Raw genomic sequence first — 22,058 nt, 5'->3', positions numbered from 1 at the left:
CGTTTCAGAGTAGACTGATGCTGTTATTATTGGCCTCAAGGAGACAACGGACAGTACATATATTGGCTGCCAAACTGAATTGATGGGTAGATGCTTTGTCTCCCTATCCCAAGGTCTACTGATGGGTACTCAGCAAGTACTACGATGTGTCGATGTGGCTACGGATTCAAAAAAGCCTAGCCTTCTATATGTCACCCAAGAACGCGAAGCTTATTGAACAGTCTCACCAGTCACCAGACTCGGTGCCTAGGTCTTTCATCTGAAGTGGTGAACTGCACCTAGCATTAGGACACCTGACTCCCTTTTGCGTGGATTGGCGATGGTTAGGCTGCACATGTAGCACAGTAGCAGGTGCAGGTCATTTTAGGATACAAATCCTAGTGCTGAAACGCAACCGCTGTCATTTGCAGTTTGTAGCATTTGCAACACATCTGTGATGTTTCATCGGCCCTCTTGATGCCATTGTCATCAGATAGGCTGATGCTACTACTGTTTGCCCCGTCAGCTAAAAATCTAAAATACACGAGGCACTGATGTGTGCTGCCTGTGCCTGCCAACACTCTGAGGGGGTGTTTGGATACCAAGAGCTGAACTTTAACCCTGTCACATCGGAGCTTCGGATGTTAATTAGGAAGACGAAATATGAGTTAATTACAAAACTAATTGCAGAATCCCTAGACTAAATCGCGAGACGAATCCATTAAGTCTAATTAATCCATCATTAGCGAATGGTTACTGTAGCACCACATTGTCAAATCATGGACTAATTAGGCTTAATAGATTCGTCTCGCGATTTAGCCTTGTGGTTGTGCAATTAGTTTTGTAATTAGTCTATATTTAATACTCCTAATTAGTGTCAAATATCCGATGTGACAGGAGCTTAAAATTTAGCCTAGGGGAGCCAAACACCCCCTGAACTGATGGGTAGATGTTATGCCTAATGCCTAATGTCTCCCCTGTCCCAATGTCTGCTACTGTAGAGTGCTCAGCTGGTCTGAAAGCACTGCAACGAGCAGCCTGGCGAATGGCGATCGAGCTGCCATGCCTGCCCTGACTGCTGGTGTCCAGACCTGAAAAACAGAATGCAGTTGGCTGCTCAGTTTTCCAACCAACGAAAGGACCTCTGGTCTGCCTAGCATCAGGACATTTTGGGAAACGAATTCTAATGCTGAAACGCAACCACTCTCCTTTTTTGCAGTTTGTAGCATTTGCAACACATCTGTGATATTTCATCAGCCCTCTTGATGCCAATGTTATCAGATTAGGCTGATCCTACTACTGTTTGCCCCTTCAGCTAAAATACACGAGGCACTGCATATGTGTGCTGCCTGTGCCTGCCAACTCTCTGAGCAGATGGGCAGATGCTATGCCTAATGCCTAATGTCTCCCCTGTCCCAGTGGCTGCTACTGTTGGGTGCTCAGCAGCTAGTCTGAAAGCACTGCAACGAGCAGCCTGGCGATCGAGCTGCCACGTATCCATGCCTGCCCTAACTGCTGGTGTCCAGACCTGAAAAATATAGTGCAGTTGGCTGCTCAGTTTTTCAACCAACCAGAGGACCTCTGGTCTGCCTATGGTGTCTCTAGCCTTTCTACTAGGAGAAGCGTAGAGGCTCTGGATCCAACAGAATTCCAGAGACCTGGAAGGTATGATTGGGCCGGCGTGTGTCGAGGCTCATGAGTGGCTGCTGCAAATGATCATCATGCCGGCGTGAGGTAGTAGCTAGGTAGCCAGGATACGTAGTTTGGCCGTGTCGTAATGATGTGGAATACGACCTCCTCTTCTTTTCCTAAAGTCTTGTCGAGATCGGATCGGATGTGCGTACTCGTCACGGCTGCCGTGTACGGGTGGTTACCCGTCGTCGGCACGCCAGAATCCTTTGTTTTCCAGGGCTATGGCACACCGGCCGGTCTCGTGGGCGCAGGTGCCGTTCGACCATTTCAAGAGTGTATGCGTGCGCGCGTTTACTACAGTGCACGGTGTGCAGGCCGTATACTACGTAGCGTACGTGATGAGCCAGCAGCGCCGGCCGGCCGTTCCATGCGCAGCGTCGTCGTCGTCGTCGTTAGATGATCGATCCTGCATGGCCGTTCCGTAGCGACCGATTGTTGTATCGCACAGTGTTAATTTCACTGCTCATTACACGCTTGGCCGGCCGGCCTGATGTGCGCGCCCGTTCCTGCTCCGTACGTGAGCTGTAGGATCTCCTGCTGGATCGGAGGCACGGGGCCGCTGCAGATGACACGATCAATTGGCTCGTAGTCGTCGTAGCTGCCTCTCGTGCAACCTCCCTGCTGTAGCTCCGTCGAGCGCACGTACGTCCTTGCACGGCTAGCTAGCTGTCGCCTCTTGATCACTCCCCGCCGGCCGCGCGCTCGACCGCCTCCGGTGTCGGTCGGCGCGGCGAGGCAAAGCACGACGACACGAGGGCGTCCGTCCGGAGGCACGTGCGCGCCACGGACACGCGCGCGGATCGATTTCCACCATGCGCTCACACGATCCAGGACGCACGGCACATTCAAGGCGCCGGCCGGCCGGGCCCCGTGCATGCCCCCGCCCGCGGCCGCGGGCGAGCAGGAAATCAACGCTCCCCTTTTCCCTGCGACGACTAAAACGCGGGCGATGCACGCACGAATGCACGATGCGAGACGACGATTAGTGCTGGCCGGCGGCGGCGCGAGGCGCGTTCAGCTTCAGCACAAGGCGCCCGGCCCGGCCGGGTCTTTCTTGCAACGTCAGCGAGCCAGAGCTTAGGTACGGTGGTGACTGGTGAAGGGAAAAATGGGGATCATCATCATTGGTCCCAGCTTTGCATTGGATTGCTTGACGAGAGATGGGGCACCCAATGTAGATAGGACCATCACCATATAGGGGATGCCTACGCGGAAGGCAGAACCTATCGTACGTCACCGGGAGTGCATGGTCGATCGGTCCATCGATCCAGAGCTGGGTGGGCGCCGGGCGGCCGATGCTGGACGACAGCGTCGGCATTCCTATCCTACTAGTACGTACTACGGCTTCCTTGCCGTGGACAAAAGGCTAAAGGGGAGCAGCTACCAGCGCGCAGCATCAACGTTGCTTGCATGGCAAGGCTCGCACTTGCTTGTGCGTGCATTCTCGTTACCCAGTTCTTGGAGAGAAAAATCGATCGAGAGAATCCGGTTCGCGATCGATGACGTGCACGCATGATGACCCATCTCCGTGCTTCGCGTTTCCCGCTGGCCGGCAATAATACCCCTTTACTATTCAGCATTCGCAAAAAGAAATACCCCTTTACTATTCAGCATTCGCAATCAACCGTTTGGCATTTTATGATTAGTTTTCTTTTTTTTTGCTGGTGAAGTTACTCTGACACAGCAGCGTCAGCTCCGTACGAGACGTTTCCGATCTGTCGTCGTGTCGTGGCAGATCGCATTGAGCGGCGGCAGGCATCCCAAGTTTTCAGAAGGAAGGAATGGAAGCCTGACGAGCGGGGCCCAGAAAGCGATCGCCGCCGCTGGTGGACCTTGCCCTTTGCCGCTGTCTGCGTCTTGCATTAAGCAATGCAGGCCATACCATACCATCGCCCAGAGGACTCCCAGTTCGTCCTAGCTGGACAGGAGGAGTGGTTACGGAAAATCAATGGCAAAGCAAGCCTGTATTAAAAGCAGCAACAGGGTTAGTCCTGGCCGTGCCATACCATCGCCCAGCGGACTACTGGTTGGTGTGGCAGGGTTAAAGCAGCAGGCCATTTCGGATCTGGAAAATTAGCAAGCCGTGTGCCTGTTCTGACTCGCCCAAATCTTTGTTGGGTGGGAGAGTCTCTACTGCCGTGCAGCTGCATTCATTCATGCTTTAGTGCTGCGATGCAATTCCTGCTCAAAGCAAACCGTGAGGGGAAAAGCCATCGTCCCCAACGATCTGAAATCAACTGGTGCTCCTTTTCTCCTTTCAAGGGGATGGAAACAGAGCAATAGGTGAGAAGCAAATGCATGCCGACCCCGAAAATGGCAGCGAGAGCGATCCCAGATCGATTCCGACAGAAGGAGGTGATCTTGTTTCCATTCCATTGATGATTGCCGCCCACTGTTACGGGAGTATAGTCTCAGGTAGCACGGTTTTGGAGGAATTTTGATTTTTTGAAATTTGGTTTTGGAGGGAGTTTTTCTAATCATGGAGCGAGTATCATTGGGCTAGTGGACACGTTGCCGGCCGGTGGCAGCAGGACTGGCAGCGCGCACATTTCTGCCGGGACCGAAACTAGAATGATTTCAACAGAATTGATACGTATGTACTATCACATTATTTCTTTTATATATATTTTGCATATCGTGCGTGTTCAAAATCTCATTTTTAAAACGATTATACTGGAAAGTTAGTTTCAGAGGCGGTGCGCAGTGATAAACTAAGATCATCTTGCCACTAGTGCCGTGAAAAGGGTCTATGAATTCTTTTTCGTCTTCATGGAACCTGCAGCTGCACTGACATGGCACGAGATGGAATTTAAAAAATCGGAGGGAATACAATTGGCATGAAAAACGGGGCAGGCATTAGCTGGGTAAATAAATGGGCGTGGAAAAAAGAAAGACGAGTCCTCCTCCACATACTTACCTCGCTGCCAGTATACCTCTTTGGGCAGGCATCCTACTGTTACCTGAAGAGGCGAACAGGCCTGCAACCAAGTTGGTTAGCAGAGAGCCCTAGTAGCACCGGCCTCCCTGCAGGTCGCAGGTTCGATTCACAGCGGGGAAGGAATTTCCTAGGATTTAATTTCTAGACTGTGGTGGCCTTCACACGTGCTGCGAACTGATCCTACAACTTGTATTCTGAAGGCAAGGCCATCTTCTAAAAAAACTGTTACCCGAAGAGAAAAATGTGGAAAGCCAACGGTTGGGAGGTGAAGTTACTTTACTTTACTCCTGTAACGTTTCCATGCACTCCCCGTTGTCCGTTGAGAAGCCAGCCATGCACAAAAACATTTACCGCTGCCGAAAGAATCCTAGGTTACTGTATTTACTTGCATGCGTACGTGCTTGGCCGCTTGACCTCACAGCCTCGCATTTACCTCTGTTTTACTTTTCTTCACTGGAGAATGCATGTGTGCGTGCACCGAGTTTTCCAGTACCCAACGTGTTGCCATCATCTTGGCCATTCATACCATTTCTGCCGTTTGCCATTGACCGGGCCCACATTGTAGTGACAGAGTCTAGTGCCTAACTAGTGTCCAATTAAACATCAAATCTGGAAAAAAATGGTATCTTTCTCGGGGTTAGTATCAGCTAGCCTGGACAATTTTTTACACTCGTGAAAAATAGTAAGTGGGTAGGTTTGGAGACATTCCTTGTGCTGCTGACCACAGATTCTGTTACAGCAGGTGAAAAAACGGCAGCCGCAGCCATGCAGGAGTAACAGAAGGGCTTTCCAAGCCCTGATCCCTCGCGTCATCCTGGGATAAAGTGCTCGGGCGACCTGTTCCTGAGGCAACAACACTGACCGTAACTGCAAGTAACAACCCATGTGAGCCGTGAGGGAGCTTTTCCAGTTGCTCAGCTTCCTCTCCCCCCTTCTTCAGGGCATCATCACAGACTTTTTTCTCATCATAACCTTCTACAGACAAGGTCACAAGGCCACGCTACCTGAACTGAACTTTTCTGTAGTAACTGCAAGACTTTGATCCTGAGAAATAGCGTGTAACTAACCAATGTGGTTAGAAGGATATCTCTGGCTCGAGTTTTACCAGCTAAAATTCATATGGGACTTTACAGTTTTCATCAGGATAGGGCACTTGGAGTGTTGATACCTGAACTGGTGGGGTATGGCAGTCGATGTGTATATGGCTGAACTGTGGCACTGCTTGTGAGCTAGATGTGGATGGACCGACTGACCAACGTAGCACAAGACAAAGAACCCTGAGAGGAAAACTTGTTGCCTGGCCTTTTTCCTTGTCATGACCCATCAGCTGCATGTTCTTGAAACTTGGGACTTGGGAGCTTGGATTCTTCTCAGCTGTGAAGATGTGATACGACAGTTCATTGTACAGAGGTAGTTAAAACAAAAGGCTTCGGATGAGATGAACAGAGCTCAAACGAACAGTTTCATTGCAATTTATAGGCAGAGAGTAGAAGGACAGATTGGGAAATTAGGCGTTCAGAGAGGCTTTAACCCTGCAAAGATCGATGGAAATTGAGTGAGAAAAACAGAAAAATCATGTCGTGTCCTGATCAATGGAAGATTCGCTCTGTCTGTTCTCTCTCTTGCATTCGGACAAACACAACCAAAAGTACACTCACCATCAGAGCCATTTTCTTTTGCCGAATTGATTTGATGGGCAGGGTATCTAATCCGTCCACTGCCGAGAGCATTCAGTAAAGTAAGTTCGAAAAAATTCAAACTTCTCACAGGATTATCACACAATTAACAAATCTGTGCTGCCTTGTTGTAAGAAATGGTGGATCTACCCAAATTAGCAGTTTGTCACTGTGTTCATGGCTTCATGTGCGCTGGTTTTTCTATATCCACTAAATTATGATCGACAATTAATGGCTGAATTTCCAAATTTTTTGCAGATTCAGCACCAAGCAAAACTGAGGTTATGGTAAATAATTCTGCTAGGTATCATAATTAACAAGATCAGTGTGAATTTTTCTTACAAGTTTGCTTTTCTTTCAACTGCTTCCATTCAGTAACAGCAATATCTTCATTTCTAGAGCTACAAATTCTCGCTCACGCAAACACAACAAAAAAGAAGGAAAAAGAAACACGCAGAAAAATAGCACGTTATTTATACCGCGAATTATAATTTATACCATGGCCGTGGGTACCAGTAACCCAAGGGGGAAAAAAGGAAAAGAAGAAGAAGAAAAGCCAGAACTCGGAAGAATTTTCCAAGAAATCGACCAAGCCTGGGAGCCGGTGGTGAATTGCGGCCAGATCGCAGCATCACGACACCCGGATCCGCTTCTTGGGCGGCAGCGCCCGGAAGACGGTGGAGAGGTCGCGCGGGACGGCGACGAACACCCGCGCGGGCGACGGCAGCGGCGGCTTCCGCTTCACCGGCAGCCGCGTCGCCGGCGGCTTACGCGGGGCCGGCGGGCACACCGCGGGCGGCCGCAGCCTGCTCTCCTCCGACGTCGGTGTCGACGGCTCATGATCCTCCTCCTCAGCCGCCGCCTCCGCGCCGTCCTTCGCCGGCGCCGGGGCCGGGACCGACGGAGATGCCGAGGCCGAGCCCGAGCCCGAGGCTGAGGCACACGGCGGTGGCGGCAAAGGCGCCGTCTTGATGGGCGGCAGCGCCGGGAGAGCCTCGTCGGCGGGAGACGCCATTGCTGCCCCCTCCCCTCTCTCTCCAATTACCGACGACCTTTCGCGGTAAATTGGGATCGAATTCTCCTCGTCCCTGGAGGAGGGGCCGGGGGTGCAATTGCAAGAACAAGAAGTGGGTAGAGAGAGAGAGAGAATAAGGTTGGGGGCGGTAGCGCGAAGGCTGTTAAATAGCGGTGCCCTTCAATGGAGGAGAGAGAGGGGTCGCAACGAGAAGGGAAGAGGATTATGAGGGGGCGTAATGGTAACTGCTGGGCTTTTAGCAGGAATTATTAATTCCTGACAGGCAGTAATGCTGTTTACATGGGTAATAAACCTTTCAGAAAAGCCAGATTGAGGCGAGCGAGTCGTTGTGTATTTTATTTTACATGTGCATCCCCAACTTGTTGATAGGATATACACCTATCTTTCCGTGCACTGAAGTTTGGGTAATCATGGTCCCAACCAGCTCATCTGCCTCTAGAAATTTTACCACTTGGTAGGAGCTTCTTGAGATACTCCGAGTCCTTTGTTATGCACGTCCATCCAACCACATTGTAACTTAATTCTGGCGCAAGGGATGGTTTGCAGGAGTTCTAATTTTATAGTGGAGATTATGCTGGTGCACTATGCATCTTTGAAGTGAATATAGAAAACAATTCCGGCACAACACGTACATCTGATATGTGGGCCCGTGACACTGAAGAAAAAAGTTCATAATCTGTACTGGTCCCTCCATTTCAAAAATATGGTTCATTCTGGTTTTTGTCCAAAGTTATACGTACATCTCTAGCTTTGACTGAGTGTCCGAGTACATAGTAGAATATATTAGCATACGTATAATTGCAAATAAATACACTATAAAGATATATACCCACGGTGGATTTAACTAAACTGATTTGATGTTATATGTGTATTTTTTAATAAATTTTATCAAAGTTTGACTCATGACAAAACTAAAACAACCTACATTTTGAAAAAAAAAAGGATGGGATAGGTAAAAGCTTGGGTTGGAAGATTAAAAAAAGAGGGGGCAAACAACATACACCTAGTAACTGAATTAATTGGACTCTCAGCATGAATGAAAGTGAATGTTTCGCTCTCCACAAACAGGGTCCAAACCAGGAAAATAGCCTAATAATTCATCTGCAACTACAACCAGAGGCAGAACAAGGTGATGAGAAGGGCAACACTCCATGATGATGCAGGGGGACGAGAGGAGCTAAGTTGCCTCCCCAAGTTAGCATGCATGTAATCAGCGCCTTTCAGATGGGCACTTGCAAGAGCTAGCGCTGCACGGCAGCAGCCAGCAGCTGTGTGAGCACAGCAGCGTAGAGCAGTTTCGTTACAGCCGCAGAGCGGCATGGCCAGCAGTTTGGAAGCGCCGGGCTAGACAACAAGGAGGAAACAAACAACCGGGGGTGGCCTTTTGCTGCTCTTCTAGTTCTGAAGACCTGAAGCCCTTTCAGCCGCTCGCTGCAGTCGTCAGTCGCGCGGCGGCACCCACCACCACTTTCCCTGGTCTGGCTGGGGTGGCCTCACACACAGCAGGCCACAGTCACAGCGCTGTCCGTCCTGGCCATTCCATGGTGAGATGGTGCGGCCGTGCACACGGTCCCTGTGGACCAGAGCGCCGGCTGCATGGCCAGGTTTCTGCAGGGACTTCCTCGTGAGGAAACTTTCCAGTCATCAGGCATGCCAATGGGGCAAATTGGCCATATAGTTATTTTTTGGGTATTATTATTCATTTTTTTCCTTTAGGATATTTTTCTACTTTCTCTAGATCTTTAGAGGAAACATGGGGACAATGGCTGTCCTGTACATTGTTTGTGCAAGTTAAATGTGTTTCTCAAATGAGGGCTTACCATCGTGTACCACGCCCCTCGTAAGAACGAACGACGATATATCATTTGGATCTTGAAGAGCTAGAGGGTGGACAATGACAAATACATTGTGAGATCGAAGTAGGAAGGACACCGAGGGCAAACCAAGCCAGTTATGAACTAGAGAGGGGTGAACAATGTCAAATGCATTATGAGATCCATGCATTATGAGATCCATGCAAGGACAGACCATGCATGCCAGTTATGATCCATGCCACCGACAAAAAGGCGCGCGACGCACTTCGAGCCAATTCAATTTTAAGAAAAATGCGCGGTCCTTCGGTTTGTACTATTAACCTTTAATAAATAGCCGTAAAACTATGTATAGAAGAAATTGAATTTCATTTACAACTGAAATAATATCACAACCAGCAGAAAAAGGCAACTCATAAAATCATGACAAATCAACATTGCGTGCAAGAACCAGTGAACCACCATGATGCTTCATTTTCATCTCTAGTCATGGTGCCTCAACGAGGATTACCTTGCTTGTGCAATTTGCCCCCTTTCTTGTTGGGCTTTTCCAAGTTTGTGTGTGTGTGTGTGGCGGTGGAGATAAAAGTAGCCTTCAATTATAGTAGAATTACCGAGGCTGCCACTGGCTTGCAATGGAAGAACCGAAGGGGGTCCGGATCAGTGGAAGCCGGAAGAGAGAGAGGAGACGACCAGATCTCGCCTCCCGCCCCACCGGATCACAAAGGTGGCTGGCACCAAGAAAAGCTGGTGCCGCCAGGCCACATGGGTCATGTTGGGTTGGAAGGGTTTAGTCCCCTCCTAATTCCCTGATTTTTTGTACCACTTTATTCCCATCCAAGATTAACTGGCTTGCACATTCTTTACGATGCAGCCATGAGGATTTGCCAGTGCACACTGCCCAACGCAAAATCTATCCCTTGTCATCTATCCTGCACAAAAAAATTTCAACTCTTCTCCCTGATATTTTTTTACTGTAGTAGCTGAACAAAAGCATGCATGTCACATTGCCTATTCCTACTAGCTAGTAGTATGCTGCACATTTGAGCATCTTGGATACCTGGCGAGGTTACTAATTGGGCCTGAAAAAATATTCGAGATAAAGAGCCTGCGCTCTAGGGCTGTTGGATGCATGCAAGTGTTGGGTGATGTATGGTAGTAGCATATACTAAGCATATGCATTTTTCGTATGTGCGATATATATATAAATTATGCGTGCAATTAATGGAACTTGATAGATATCTGCCCGCATACAAATCAATGTGACTGTATATAGAGCTGTGTATGGCCCCATGCGTGGTCACATACAAATATACACAATACTCTCTCCATTTCAAAATTTAAGGCTCATGTATTTTCAATCTTTTGATATGAACGCGCATTCATTGACCTTTTCGCTCTTTTGTCACCGTTTTATTCATTGCACACAGCAGAGATGTGATGCCCACGTGTGTGGATTTACTTTCTTTCTTTTTCCACTGAATGCAAATAGGCAATGAGCTAGTGTCAAGTTTACTGGTAGCAAAAAGATTGAAAACATGAAGCTCCGTACTTGCAGAAAAGTATGAAAATAAGTGTGTGTATTTTCAAACGGGAGAGGGTGAATCTGCTACAAAGTTTACGCCGCCAGATGCATGGATCTAAAACAAAAAAAAAACAATTAATATATTGTTAAAAAGATATACGCGTACGCAGGCGGATCTAACAACTTGCGCCGCTCGGCGTAGTTTACACAGAGCTTTACATCCCAGACGACGAAAAAACGCGCACGATTAGTCTACGAGGGTGAGGTCAGATTGGAAGGTGAAGCATGTGTTGGGTCTTGGAAGCATGCATGGCATGGACCATGGATGCATGCACGCATCATCATCTCCATCCTCCAGTCCACCAGAGACATCGATCTCGCGCACAAATCATGCGGGCCATGTGGGTACGTGATCGCCATGCATGTGATCGGGCGCCCCCCCCTGCCTGCTTTCGACGCAAGGATATATCCAAGGATCCGATGCACTTCGATTCTAGTAGTATGCGTCCATGTGGATACGTGAACTAAACAAAAGCTTTATTTGATCGATCGACGACATCTGATGAGCCAATATACAAGTTAAATATGCTCCTCCTGCAATCATGAGCGTCGATGCGCGCCACGTGTAATATGTATAACAGTGGCGTATGGCAGCTTTGCGCGGTAATCCCATAGCGTGGGTAGAATCTGACTGGTGGGTTAGTTTTGTTTGGACTTTGGAGTGAATGAAGCTGCCTGCGCAGTCTGGATGTCTTGGCAAGCTAGCTTTATTTTGAATTAATCCCGATATGATGCTCTCTCTCTCTCTCTCTCTCTCTCTCTCTCTCTCTCTCTCTCTCTCTCTCTCTCTCTCTCTCTCTCTCTCTCTCTCTCTCTCACGTACGTGGCCTGTTCCTGCTCCTCTCAGGGACGGCAGATGATCGAGCTCAGGATTAAAAAAAGTACACGGCTACTGCTGATCCATAATCTGTTTTAAATTTGTTGGCATTGGGCAAAGCAAGACATGGTTAGCCACGCAACTTGTTCGACATACAAATTATTCAGTATGGAGTATGCATGAGTGTATGACGTACTTATGCAATGTCTAGCTGATTTTGATTTCAAGGCCGCCCAGATAAAATTCCCAAGTTAAATAGTTAAATCCAACTCTCGTATGAACTCTTTTTTTTTTATCCAGGATCCACGAAACTACGAAAGCAGATCGAAGGGCATCATGGCAGGGGACGTGCTCCGACTGTAGATTCGCAGGGGCATCTTTCTTTCCCTTCACTGTTGCTCTCGATAGGAGAGAAACCTAAAAAAGGGTCCAGTAGCCTGTGTCACACACACATGCATGGCCTCGCCGCGCACAGTGGCGCACGCCTTTCATTTCGCTCTGGGACTCAGCTAGCATGATTCGTCATCTACCTGGTGAAACGGCATGCGTCGCCAGTGATCGATAGTGCAGCAGCGAGCTTCAATTCATCCGATTCGACGTGTTGGCGTACCCCCACGGCCGCACAATTATTGACGACGTACGCGGCCGGCGGTCGTGGCCTCATGGGTCGGGTCGCCCCGGCCGGCGGCGGGGACCGGCCGCCGTCCACACCATCTATCTCTACATCGCCCCGCCGGAAGGAAGAAGATTAGAAGAAGACAACCGGGTGCGTGGCTAGAGGTCGTCGCCGTCGTCAGACGATGTGCTCCACTGCTCGTCGCAGCTTTGCAGGATAGAGATCGATAGATGGGGGGCGACGACGATCGGAGTCGGAGACAATCGGCGCAGAGGACCACCTGGGGAAAAGGCGAGGTTTGCAGCTACCTGCTCCTCCTTTTCCCCCGGTGTGGTGGCCTAGATAGCTTCGCTAATCGCTACCTCCCGCGCACTGTACTGCCATGCATACGCGCACGCAGAGGCGCAGCGGCCAGCGGCGGTGGCAGCGCGTGTTCTTGGATGGGGACCCCAGGCGGCCGTCCGGCCGGCCGGCCGGCCGCCCTCTCCACAGTGACGGCGCAGAGGGAAGAGGGGATCGGTCGGGCGATTAGGATTTGACCCCAGCCTCCTGCCATGTGCTGCGCCTGACGGCTGCGAGAAAGGAGTCGAGGCTCGTCACTGATGGATCGATCATGCATGGATGGATGGATCTCTCAATTGTCCCCCGCGCGCGTGGATCGCATGCACTGGGAATTGACGAGGTGATGGTGCAGCGAGGCGACACACGCAGCCAGAGCGGCACCTGCAAAGCTGCCTCTGGCAGCCTGGAAGGGTTCAGCTCACTTTCTCCGGTCAGAGCTCTACAGAAACCGGTCGATCAGAGCCTGCTTCGTTTGCAGTTTTAACTTCCGTTTGGCTTGGGGAGTGGGAGCAGTAAATCAATCATTTTGAGCCGCGATGCAGTGAAAGGCTAGGTCGGAAGAATTACATGCCATTGTTGCGTGGGTGAGCTTCTCCTCCCGGAAGAATTACAGTTTGGAAGCTTGTGCCGATGTGTCACCTGGCAAACAAAAGGGCTCTGCAGCGGCAGGCCGGCAGCCAAACCTTCATCAATCCACACGGCCAGGGTCAGTCGTCACGCTCGTTTTCTCATGTCTTGCGGTCTCGCAAAAAAGAAAGGAGCAGTCCGTTCCTGCCACAAAACAAGTGTTGGGCCGTCGCGTCAGGGGTTGGGCTGCGTTTGCAGGAAGAACTAGGCCTAGGCCCATCAAGGTGACAGCCCAAAAAATCTACCCTGTCTAAGGCCTTACAGACACAGATTACACGGCAGAGGTCTCTGAAGCCCGGCCCAAACAATGTTTGTAAGCCCTGTTTCATTCACGTCGCCCCACACGAGATAAATAGTCCCCCTCAAAAAAAAACACGAGATAATTAGTATAGTTACTTAATTAACGATATTCAAGCAAAAGTTAGGTGTACCTAGAAAATTCAAAACGAATAATAATTTCTAAAATTTTTAAAAAGATCTAAAATTTCTAAAAAGAGGAAGTTAATTACCGACACGTGAGAGGAAAAACTACGAAAGTAGCTGTAGCCTGGTACGTGCTGAAACTGCTAGGGATGCGACTGATGCAAGGGCTGATCTGACGAACCCGAGACGACTCATCATCGAGGCCAATCACAGCGTGGCCAAGTCAAAGGTTGTAGCGCGTGGTCCATCGTCCACACGCACCGACGAGAACACACTTGGATCATCAGGTTAAGGAACGGAATGGAACTTTCCTTTACGCAGGGAAATGGGAGTGGAAGTCCACTGTGGAAGGTATTCGTGACGTGCTGCATTCGTCGGCGGTCGGCGCAGCACCAGGGAGGACTGCAGCTACTGCAGTTGAGATTTAGCAGACGATGTTTATGGAGTTCAAAACTCGAGCTAGCTTTTCCTAATTTTCGGATGGAATTTGAATTCGTTTACGATCCTGGTTTAAAGATTGGACGAAAAGAAGAAGACGAAGAAGAAATGGGATCGGACGCCCCCCAGGCTTGGACGAAGGTCAGCTACACAAGCATACAAGTGGCGTGTGGTTCCTTGTCCTAGTCCTAGGCTCAAATTTTCAGTCGGGTGATCAACGCTAGGGAAATATTCTATCTACAATACTAGCATCTCCAAAGCGCACTATATGTAGACTATACATGCATGTATATTCCAAGAAATGCCTCACGGTGCGGGCAACATGAACCTAACCTGTGCGCACGGCCCATCTCTGTTTTATATACAGCACATCAGCAGGGATATGCTTTGGAGTTGAGACAAGATCATTGAGTGTAAACAGTATGTGACAGTAGTCAAAGCTTGCCCAAGGATCATCATCTCTCTTGTCTAACCTTATCGTGATCAAGACGAGTCGACGAGCAGCTCCCCCATGCCAGGTTTGCCAGTGGCTGCCTGGCTGGCGTGTCGGCCCAGCCCGTCTCCCCTTGGACTCCGGGGCAGACGCGGCGTGCTGGCGGCGACCGGCAACCTCGTCCACGTCGCTCTCTCTCTCTCTCTCTCTCTCTCTCTCTCTCTCTCTCTCTCTCTCTCGGGCCGCATCCATCCACAGGGCCCACCCACCACCACCGCACGCAGTCGCAGAGAAGGTCAGGAGGAGAGGGAACGTGTCCAAACACCTCACCACCCCGTCAGCGGCCTCATCCGCCTCGCCCTCGCGGCAGGAGGATGAGGCGCTGGGGGGGTGGGGGCCGGGCGCCAGCGAGAGCGGGGGCGGGAGCGAGCTGGTGCGCGGCGCTAACAGTAACGGATAGGGACGGCCTGCTTGCTTCGTCGGAGAGCCCACAGGAACAGCGGGGGGCGGAAACCGCGGGTGGGCGCGGTCCACTGGCCACGCAGGAGGGACGGCAGCCTCATCCGCTCGGATCCTCTGCGTCGGGCGGGAGAGGCTGGCAGAGCTCGGGACGGGATCCGTGTGCTCGGTACCTCGACGTGCTATGATTGAATTCTTTTCTTTTTGGATATGCTACATTTACCTTGAGATACGGTCAGATACGATGCTAGACTTGTACCGCTGTTTAATATGATTGGATAGATTGAGATACTGTTCCGCCAGATCACTAATCCAATTTGCGTGCAATTTGGCATACAGATCAGTAGCACAGCTACACCGCGCATATTCTGTGCTTCGCTGCAGAGGATCCCGGGCCTTGCGGCCTCCTCCAGCCTACAAAGACCCCGCGCACCCAAGTTGCGTCCTGGTCCTTGCTCTTATCCTATCCTGCGTTTCGCTTCATCTTTCCCCTCCCTCCCCCCATCACATACCATACCAAAGTTGTTGAGTTCCTGTCCCTGTTCTTGGACGGACACATTTATCCAATCCACCCGAGATTTGCTCGATCGCTCCGAGCACACACTGGCACCGCCCGGGCCGTCGGATCTCGCGGCGCAGGAGTCATGTCGACAGCGGTGGCCGAGGTGCGGCCGGCCTACGGGTTCCCCGGATCCGGGAAGAGGAGCGCCGGCGAGCAGGCGGCCGTGTTGGCGGCCGGGAAGAGGAGGAGCGACGGGTTCTTCATAGAGGAGGACGAGGCGGAGGAGGAGGTGCTCACCGAGACCTCGTCGCTCGGGGCGCCGTCGCCGTCGGGCTCCTCGATCGGGGAGAACTCCTCGTCGGAGGCCGGCGGGGAGGACGGGGAGGAGGAGGAGGTCGAGAGCAAGCTCAAGGAGGGTGACGCGCTCGGCTGCTTGGACGCGCTCGAGGACTCCTTGCCCATCAAGTGAGTTGATAAAGCTTTCATCTTTATCATCATCTTGGCTTGTTTATGCTTATTTTACTTCTGCAAAAAACGAAAACTTTTTTCGAAAGGAGAAATGTTTGGAGCCTTTGCTACATTGCTAATCTTGTTTGCGATGTGAAATGGAAGTCTAGTTCGCGAGAATGGTGTGAGAAATTGCAATTTATGGATTTCCCCTTTTGTAACATAGGAGGAAACGGAAGCTTTGACCCAATTGGCTCAGATAGCTCACAGAATTAACTCGACTTTAATTTGGTGTGATCAGGAAGGGCCTCTCCAGCTTCTACGCCGGCAAGTCCAAGTCCTTCACCAGCCTCGCCGAGGCCACGTCGACGGTGGCGGAGGCCAAGGAGCTGGCCAAGCCGGAGAACCCCTTCAACAAGCGCCGCCGCATCCTGGCCAACTGGTCTCGGCGAGCCTCCTGCAGCTCGCTCGCCACGGCCACCTACCTCCCCCCGCTCCTGGCCCCCGACCACGCCGTCGCCGAGGGGGACGAGGGCGAAGAGGACGACTCCGACGACGACGAGGAGGAATGCAACCAGCTGCCGCACCGCGGCAAGAACATCCGGGGTGCGCCGGCATTGCCATTGCCTCCGCCGAGGCTCCTCGGTGTTGGCATGCAGAGGAGGAATGGCCTTGGGAGCTTCAGATCCCCTAGGTCCTTCTCACTGTCCGATCTGCAAAATAGCAGGATTGATGGTAGTGATTAGCAGCTGCAAATTTGCTCCCCACTTTGGCCCCTCTTTTGGCCAGTAGAGATGTAGTAGCCACTTACTATATAATTCCAGTGTATAAGATCCAAGTTTGTTGTGTTCATCCTGCCTTTCTTTGACCTCAGAAGTTGTGTATGAACTGACCTAACCTGAACCTTGTATCATTAACTAATGATGATGATCGTGGTGGTTAGCTGCCTTTGATCCATTTGATTAATTTTGCTGCTGTGCCATGATTTGCTCGATAAGGTATCCCATGATTGTACTACGCCACCAGCTAACTAACCTGCCATCAGGCCATGACCAGTGTTATGGCTTGCTTTGTTTGCAGATGTGTTAGCCAATGAGTAAGGATCAAAGTCTGATCCGATCCCAAGAACGAAAGTCACTTTGCAGCTAGTTAACTTTGTTTTGAAAAAGCAGCAAATGGATCCATCCATCCCTGTTTCCCTCATCATTCTGCGTGGTGCGTAGATCGACAACAATGTGAAAAAGGTTTCTCAAAAATGCAAGGCAACGCCCTCTGTTTTCGCCAAACACAACGGGTTGCCACATAAACAAATTGCAAGGCACTACAAGAAGAAGAAGAAGAAAAATGGCGTGAAAGTGAAACCGTTTCGTTTTCCTGGGAAAGTGGTGGGTGAGGTAAAAGGGTGGTGAATCAACATCTTTCCTGACGGCTGCGCCACATTGTTTTCATACGCAATAGCAGCACCGGGGCGTCGCATGGGGGTAGCGACCTGCCGACCTTGCTGATTGCTCATCCTAGTATTTTTCTGGTTTCCTTGGCGAGTAGTCTCGAGCCGGAGAGATAACAGACAAGGGATGGCGATGAAGAATCCTATGCGGATTGTTTATCCTTTTATTGCTCTTTGGTTGATGCCCTAATCCTTACACTTGCATCTCCAATGCGAGCGATGTGATTGATAATTATACTAGGTTTGGTGGGTTAGGGAGGGAGGGAGGGAGGGGTCGGGGGGTGACTGTGCATGTGCAATGTGATCTTATCCTGTTGCACAATTGGCATTGAAAAATATTCTGCGTCCGTACGACGGATTAGCTAGGCAGCTTATCTTGTAGCATGCTTTGCTTGGACATTTTAATGCCTGGTAGTTGGGGGCCTGTCTTTCCAACCAGGGGGATTGGAAAGTTAGGTCAGCTCCAGCCTCCAATGGGACTAGCTGGAAGAACCAGACTACGAGCAGATCTTTCTTTTCTTCTTTTCTTTCAATATAAAAAGGTTGCTGCTTCTTTTTTAGCTGTTAGATAAACATGGCTGGCATGAGAGTGGATTCACCACAGATATTATCCTGATTCTTGCACAAAATATGAAACCGTTTTGTCCGTGAATATCCAGTCACCTTTCTTAAGGAAATGCCGTCTGTGCAACAGAAATAAAACCGAAATAGATTTTTTGTGCGTGTTTCATGCGTCACGTACATGTAGTTTATGGATAGACCCACTAAATGCGTGGCTGATATTTGGACATGTGATCCATGTCTTCTAGATGGGAGCGACTTCCGTTGGGACGACTACATCATCATTCGTGATAAAGGAAAACTGACGCTGAAAATGAAAGGCAAACCACATCGGAGTACTATCTGACGACCAGCAAAATAAATCGTCCGTCGTCACAAGTCACAACTGACGGCGAAAGCACAGGTTGGGCCATCGCATTGTCCTCGCGATCGTGGCCGGCTGCTAGAGCAACTCTCGTGCGGCCGTACGTGTAAACTAACCTATAGGTGAAATAGGAATCTAAGACACGAGAGTCATCGACGATACATGCTTATCCAAGTGTATTGCTGGCGATGCGTGCACGTGGAGTTGCCATTGTTCATGTGAATTCTCTTCCTGCCCAGTTTCACCGCACGGTTACATATTTGTGTCACTGACTCATTGCTAATTTGTTACCACCAAAGACACACTTCTTCTTATTCTTCTTCTTTCTTCTTTTCCCTTTTCTTTTATATTTTTTTTGCAGCCTACCGAATACAAACTTGGAAGGAGCAACCTTGTATACAAGAGAGGAGGACCTTCATCTTAAAGAAATAGGTACGTGGGCTCTAACCTACTGTAACACCCTAACTTTTCATCTATTGTAGTTAATAAAAAATTAATTAGAATTTATCTAGAATTTGTTTGAGTTCGTTTATGGCCTTAAGGTTTCTTTGTGAATTTATTAGGCATTAAAATCTTTTCCTAAAATTGACTTAATGAATCATAGGTTTAAGTGTGTTGCATTTCTTATTCCTTGAGTGTGAAAAATTTTAAAAATGCGTTCAGACGATGATTAGGTTCCTCTGAGACTTTTTCAGATTTTTCTGAAATTTATTCTTATTTTTTAGAGATTAATCCAATTTTTGGATGGTTCTACAAGTCCTTCTAGGAGCTCCAAGTATTTTATTTGGGTTCCTCGTTTCCCAAGTCATCTCCGGGAATTTTTCTGAATGTTTTGGAGTTTTCAAAGTATTTTCGTGAGTTAATTATGATTTCAGGATTTTTTGAAATTATTTTTGAATACGGAATCAATTCTCGAAATTAGAAAAAAGAAAATACCACCAGACTCTAACCCGACCTATAAAGCCCTAGCTACCACATCTAGACACCGAATGTACGCATCTGTTAAACTCCGGCGAGTTTTCCGACGAGCAAATTCGGCGAAACCGTCACTCCTCGGTCAAAGATGAGCGCACCAACACGTTCCTCTCGTCGTCCTTGTTCCGTTTTGCCGTTGAATCGCGAGTTTGGAGGTCGTTCTCGGCGAATCTCTCGTTTTCCCCTTTAGTTCTCTCCTGTTCCGGGTGCGCTCCATGGCCGGCCATGGCCGAGCTCCAGTTTGCCCAGCCCCGTGTCCTCCGCGCCACCGCCCTGTGCGCCTCCGCCGCCAGCCGCGCGCCACCGCCGCCGAGTGCTGCCCCTCCCGCGCCTCCAGTGCTCCGCGCTGCCGCACCGCTCGCCGCCCCGCGAGCCGAGCCGCGCCCTACCACCACCGCCGAGCTCCCCCCTCTCAGCCCGAGCGCCGCCGGCAGGTCCGGCCCACGGGCCTGTTTGGTTCCTTTGCTTATTTTTAAGCACGTGTCACATCGAATGTTTAGAGGGGTATTAAACGTAGACTATTTACAAAACCCATTACATAAGTGGAGGCTAAACGGCGAGACGAATCTATTAAGCCTAATTAATCCATCATTAGCAAATGTTTACTGTAGCAACACATTGTCAAATCATGGACTAATTAGGCTTAATAGATTCGTCTCGCCGTTTAGCCTCCACTTATGTAATCGGTTTTGTAAATAGTCTACGTTTAATACTCCTAATTAGTATCTAAACATTCGATGTGATGGGTGCTTAAAAATAAGTCAGGGAACCAAACCAGGCCGAAGTCGCTTCTGCAGTTTAGCCCTCGAGGAAAAAGGAAATCCTAATCTAAAAGTTTGTGTCTTGTAGATTTTGCGAAAAGTCCTAAGAAAGTTCAGACTCTCGTGATCCAGTCCGTCTTCAAGCTTTTGCACGTTAGCTCTCGAGTTTCTAGATAAAATTATATTTATACCCTTGTTTTCTCGCAGTTAAGCCCCTGGAAGTTTTAAAACCTCGCCAGCAAGTCCCTACAGCTTCGTTAAGCCATATCTTTTGCGTTTTAACTCCATTTTGAGTGATTCTTTCGCTCATGTGTTCGTATTAATGTGTAGATTAGTTTTGTACCACTTTTCAGTACTATTTATGATGATTTGTGTACTATTTTTAATTTAATTTATTTGTTTGCTTGTATGTGCGTGCTCTGGATGTTTACTTTGGATGATTGTAACGAGTAGAACGAACCCACTTCGAGAACATTCAAGAGTAAGGAGACGGAGACATTCTGAGCAGCAACAATACTGTGGATAAAGGCAAGTTGTGTCCTTAATCACATTCCATCCTATATAACATTTATATATGAAACATATGCTATGCACGCTTGAGTCTTAATTTGATGGGTCCTAATTACGGATGTACCTAGTTTTCATATTATTCCTTGTCAACCTGAGTTTTACTTTATTGTTGGGTAGCTATGCTAGTTGGTCCTGGTTTATGGTGGGAAGTAATGAACAATGATGAACTTGATTTATTTTATGTTACACACCTTTGTTAATTACAACCACTTACATGCCTTAATTGGAACATGGAGTGACCACCCAGGAAAACAATACAACCATAAGATCAACGGGCTCTGATCTTGGCTAATTAATTAGAGACTCTAGTTTGTGATAGTCTTACCGAAAGGGCAAGAGAGGCTCATAGGTTGTGCGATGGCTTGTCCAGTCAAGTGGTGTACGCACCACTTCGGGGAGGGTTCATCCCCTTATGAGGAAAACTTAGCAGGTTATCACTTATTAGGGAATTTTTGTAAAAGCCTCGTAGCGTTCCCATGCAGTCACATCTCGGTAGTGTGATAAGTGTCTATTTTTGCACAGCATGGTTGGGTCTAAAGTTCTCTTGAACTTTTACGCGACTTATGGTTAAAGTCTGCTACCTCTGCAGAGTGTAAAACTGGTATATCAGACGTGCTCACGGCCAAGAGTGGTCTGGATCCTCGCATGATAATTGAACTTGAAGAATAATTAACATATGTTTTACTTATGTTCGTGATATATCCTTACTCTTATGCTTAATTGGGTGGTATAAACTTACATCCTAATAAATATGCTAATAAAACTTGACAACTTTAAAAATGTTCAAATGCAGTAAACCAGTAAATTATTTCCTGACTTGGCCTTACACTACACATTTCCCCGTACTTGCTGAGTAACAGGTACTCACACTTGCTATATCTGCTATTCAATATAAGACAAACTTGTTGAAGACTTTGAAGATTTGCTAGGCGTACGTTTCCCTAATCAACTGCCTATGGAGTTGTTGGAGATCCGTTGCTTATACTAGAGATTTTTTTATCTCATTTCTGGTTATGTAATCTATGTAATTTTCTCTTTACGTTATAACATTGTATTTGATATTTCCTAAAGTCATTGTATGTGTGAAATTTGATCCTAGCACACGTATGATAGTCACCTGATTTTGCTCTTAAAACCGGACGGTGACACCTACTCGAATCATGGATCAAGCGGAGACCTGGGAACGGAACACACAGACAGCCAGAGTGGACTGACTGACTGAACTACATACCCAGCTGAGGCTGATCTGTTTTGCTGAGTGGGCTGAATAATAAGCCCATTTTCGCAGACTGGGAACATGTCGAAGCCCGAGACCACCGTTCCGGCCGTGAAGTCAACCATCTACCTCTGTTGATCCTACACATAACTCAGGTCTAATAGTTCATGCTCGTCTATTCACGGGTCACCAATCCAATCACACGCATAGGTCCAGGCTTGAGGATGGTCCGCCCGTTTCTTGTATCTGCCAGCTCCATAGGTCGAGGTCGCGAACTGCTCGGCCAAGAATTTCTGTAGGGGAGGTGTCTTGTGTGTCGAAACAGGACTCATTCTAAGTAACA

General features: G+C 48.9%; 2 protein-coding genes across 2 annotated transcripts; one reads left to right on the top strand and one right to left on the bottom strand.

Moving 5' to 3' along the window:
• Window positions 1–6,617: 6,617 nt before the first annotated feature.
• On the bottom strand, window positions 6,618–7,515 carry LOC117842738 (uncharacterized). Its single transcript, XM_034723242.2, has one exon. The coding sequence runs from the start codon at window positions 7,298–7,300 to the stop codon at window positions 6,917–6,919; it is 384 nt and encodes a 127-aa protein (XP_034579133.1). The 5' UTR covers window positions 7,301–7,515; the 3' UTR covers window positions 6,618–6,916.
• A 7,785-nt stretch (window positions 7,516–15,300) lies between these two features.
• LOC117846031 (uncharacterized) lies at window positions 15,301–16,787 on the top strand. Its single transcript, XM_034727130.2, has 2 exons — window positions 15,301–15,839; window positions 16,123–16,787. Exons 1-2 carry the CDS (start codon window positions 15,517–15,519, stop codon window positions 16,565–16,567), a joined length of 768 nt encoding a protein of 255 aa, XP_034583021.1. The 5' UTR covers window positions 15,301–15,516; the 3' UTR covers window positions 16,568–16,787.
• Window positions 16,788–22,058: the final 5,271 nt, after the last annotated feature.

Source organism: Setaria viridis, chromosome 2 (genome assembly GCF_005286985.2).
Source record: "Setaria viridis chromosome 2, Setaria_viridis_v4.0, whole genome shotgun sequence".
Taxonomy (NCBI): domain Eukaryota; kingdom Viridiplantae; phylum Streptophyta; class Magnoliopsida; order Poales; family Poaceae; genus Setaria; species Setaria viridis.
Note: the sequence above shows the minus strand (reverse complement) of the source record. Positions and strands in the feature narration are given on the sequence as shown.

What these genes read in the sequence shown, in the direction of transcription:
- LOC117842738 (XM_034723242.2), bottom strand. Translation starts at nt 7,300, where the DNA reads ATGGCGTCTCCCGCCGACGAGGCTCTCCCGGCGCTGCCGCCCATCAAG.
- LOC117846031 (XM_034727130.2), top strand. Translation starts at nt 15,517, where the DNA reads ATGTCGACAGCGGTGGCCGAGGTGCGGCCGGCCTACGGGTTCCCCGGA. An exon ending in GAGGACTCCTTGCCCATCAA is followed by an intron (nt 15,840 to 16,122) that starts GTGAGTTGATAA and finishes TGGTGTGATCAG; the next exon opens with GAAGGGCCTCTCCAGCTTCT.